The sequence below is a fragment of the Plecotus auritus genome (assembly GCF_963455305.1).
Source record: "Plecotus auritus genome assembly, chromosome: 12".
In the NCBI taxonomy this organism is placed as follows: Eukaryota; Metazoa; Chordata; class Mammalia; order Chiroptera; family Vespertilionidae; genus Plecotus; species Plecotus auritus.
Genome location: NC_137778.1, coordinates 32,840,123 through 32,843,488, shown reverse-complemented (window position 1 = coordinate 32,843,488; position 3,366 = coordinate 32,840,123). Strand labels below are relative to the sequence as shown.

Sequence of the window (3,366 nt, the reverse complement as noted above, 5' to 3'; positions counted from 1 at the left end):
TTTTAGTGAGGGAGAGGAAAGGAGAAGGAGAGAGAAACATCGATTGGCTGCCTCCTGCACGCCCCCTACTGGGGATATAGTCTGCAACCCGGGCTTGTACCCTGACTGGGAATCAAACCAGCGACTGCTCAGTGCATGTGAGGACGCTCAACCAACTGAGCCACACCGGCCAGGGCTCTCCCTCATCCTTTCTGAGAGATGAGGGCAGAAGAATTTTCAACCTGTCATCAACAGCTGACCACAGGCCCCCTAATGTCTTGAACTAGGCTTCCAGAGGTTCCCCCTGTCCAGGAGGCACTCTCTGCACGCCCTGGAGTGTGGGTGCCAGGCTCCCATTCTGGCCAGGCGACCAAGACCCCAAGGCCTCCTCCTGTCCGAGAAAGTAACTAGCCGTTTTCACATCTGGAAAATGAGGGGGTTCCCCTAAAGGCCTTGTCAGCTCTTTTGTCCTAAAAGTCTGCTTCTGCAATGACCTTGGTCTGGTGGGGACCGCAGGTGCCTTTTCTTGGGCCCAGTTTGGACTCTGTACTCTCTGCACCCTTGGTTGTCCTGAACTACCTTCTAGACCAGCCTTGGGCAAACTACGGCCCGCGGGCCGGATCCGGCTGTTCTATCCGGTTCTCTTGCTCTCCCCTCTGCTCCTTTACTTTGAATTTATATTAGTTCACACAAACACTCCATCCATGCTTTTGTTACAGCCCTCCGGTCCAGTTTAAGAACCCATTGTGGCCCTCGAGTCAAAAAGTTTGCCCACCCCAGTTCTAGACTCAGAAGGAAGGACAGCTGTTTATGTGCCACCACTCCACAGGGAGCCACCCCACGTTTGGCCTCCCGTTGCCTCTTACCGGGACAGCGGAGAAGCCTAACCCTCCTCCCACTTGAGTGTGTGGACAGTGACGGTGTGGCAAAGCTCTTTCCCACTTGGTCAGAGCGGAGGCTCATGCCCTTCCAGCAATCACTTTTTTTTTCCTGGAAATAACAGGAGCACCTTGTGCCCAATCCATCAACACGCTGGGTCTGCACTGGGCCAAGGACCTTCCCACACGGAGGGGCCCTAGGTCGGGGGGAGACCCACCCTGAAAAGGAGTGGAGACTGATGGAGAGAGATGAGGGAGACAGAAAGGGTGGCAGTGAGTCCACGCTCCTGAAGTCCTGGTTCCTACAGTTCTCTCTTTAATTCTGTGCCTCCCACCATCCCAATATCCTTTCCAGCCACTAGAAATGATAAATTCCCTTTTATGAATTAAGCTGTTTGGTGTGCACTCTCGTTAGCTACCTATAAATAATCCCCACTAACGTATCAGCTGAGAGTGTTTTTCCTGTTCATTTCTAGCAGAGGTCCTCCCAGATTTATTCTTTTCTATTCTTTGTACTTAAGTTTTTCTTTTGAAATTTTATAGATTCACAGAAAGCTGCAAAAATAGAGATCCCACTTTACCATTCACTGGAACTCTATCAATGGTAATATGTTACATAATTGTAGTTCAGGGTCAAAGTCAGCCAACTGACGTTAACATTGTCTACGGCGCCTGTTTCATTTTTAAAAAGAACACCTAGCCATGCTTACAGGTGTAAGTTAGAACCTAACTATTGCATCCAGGAGACTTGCAGGCTGGTGAAGAGCAGCACGGGGCAATTAAGTCCAATGGTGCAATTAAGTTCAGGTGCGATGTGTCACACCTGGGCAGGTGCACTGTGCTCCCCTCCCTAAACACTGGCTATGTCCAGTAAGCCAGGCGCTTGGCCTTTAACTCCTTAAGCCACACAACAACCCTGTATCACCAGCGCTATTAGCACCATCATTGCTTGTACAGAGAGGAGGAAACTAAGGCTGAGAAATTAAGCAACTTGCTTAGGGTCACAAAGTAGCTAGAGAGCAGAGCTGGGGTTTAAATCCATGCAGCCTGCTTTCAGAGTGCTATGTGCAAGCATTGGGCAATGGGTCTCAAAGCAACAGGTAGGGTTCTTTTCCTGAGCCTTCCGGGACCTTTCCTAAGATCCCTCTCCTCTTCCTCCCTCATGCCCACTTGGTCCCTGGGGTTAGTCACTTTAATAGCCATCTTTATGGCCTTCAGGCTGTGCTCTTACAGGGAACTGTACACTGGGTGCACCCTCAGAAGATGCCATCTCTCTCTATGGAGCAGGTGGGGCCAGAGGAGACACCGTCTTCCAAGGTGGTTGATCGTGGAGGGCCGAGGTCTTGGCCTTACTCCTCAGGGATAGCTTCTGGGTGGTTTAGTGCTGGAAAACAACAGACAAATCGAAAACTGCCAAAAAATACCCCACAAAAAACCAACACCCCAGGAGAAGCTAGTCTTGCACAGCAGAGGGACACGTTTACTTGTCAGTTCATGGTTTCAGTCCTCAGCCCCAAGGTGGTGAGCATGTGGAGATGATGGCGGTATGGGGCTGGGTGACGCCCTTGGTACCTCACTCCGGGGGTGGGCACTGGGGTGGGCAAGGCGGTGGGCATTTAGGAGGACAGGGTTTAGAACACAGTTTGGGAGGGCATGGCGGTGGGCATGGGCATGGCTTGGGGCATGGCGGGGGGCATGGGCATGGCTTGGGACACGGCGGGGGGCATGGGGGGCACTTGGGTGGTGGTGGGCACTTTTCCCGTGGGCACTTTTCAGAGCACCGTTGGAGCAGCTTCTTTAAACAGCTGGGCTGGCATTTGGTCTCAAACTTTTGTTCACATTTTGGGTCACAGTTCTTGGGCTCATTCTTGGGATCGCTCGGCTTATTTTTATCATCATTCGACATTCTTTCTTGATTTTCCGGGCCCTGCAAAGAAATATGTGACAGACTGTATGTGGGAGACCACTCTGCAAAGTGAGAGGGGACCAGTACAGCCTACCCATACCTCCTGCCCATCCTGTTCCTAAGAAAGCTTTCCTAGATGTGTTCAGGCTCTAGACCAGTGGTCGGCAAACTCGTTAGTCAACAGAGCCGAATATCGACAGTACAACGATTGAAATTTCTTTAGAGAGCCAAATTTTTTAAACTTAAACTTCTTCTAACGCCACTTCTTCAAAATAGACTCGGCCAGGCCGTGGTGTTTTGTGGAAGAGCCACACTCAAGGGGCCAAAGAGCTGCATGTGGCTCGCGAGCCGCAGTTTGCCGACCACGGCTCTAGACCAAACTCTCATGTAAGGTGTGGAGGGCGCTCCGTTGCATAAGGGCTGGCCTCTTGTTGTTTTGGTGGATTGGTGACCACGTTTCTTGATCTCTCCATTCTTTGCTTTCATTTCACTTTTGTACCCATTTCACAGCCCCTAGTAGGAGTTCTTAACATAGGGTCCTGGGAACCACCCCATCCCCCCAAATCATAAGAACTGTGTTTAACCATGTATTTATCAATATAC

At 50.9% G+C, this 3,366-nt stretch overlaps 1 protein-coding gene across 1 annotated transcript; it reads right to left on the bottom strand.

The window, feature by feature from the left end:
- Positions 1 to 2,430: 2,430 nt before the first annotated feature.
- On the bottom strand, positions 2,431 to 2,763 carry LELP1 (late cornified envelope like proline rich 1; the record flags this gene model as incomplete). Its single annotated transcript, XM_080647333.1, has 1 exon — positions 2,431 to 2,763. One exon carries the CDS (start codon positions 2,761 to 2,763, stop codon positions 2,431 to 2,433), a length of 333 nt encoding a protein of 110 aa, XP_080503459.1.
- Between the last annotated feature and the right edge of the window lie 603 nt (positions 2,764 to 3,366).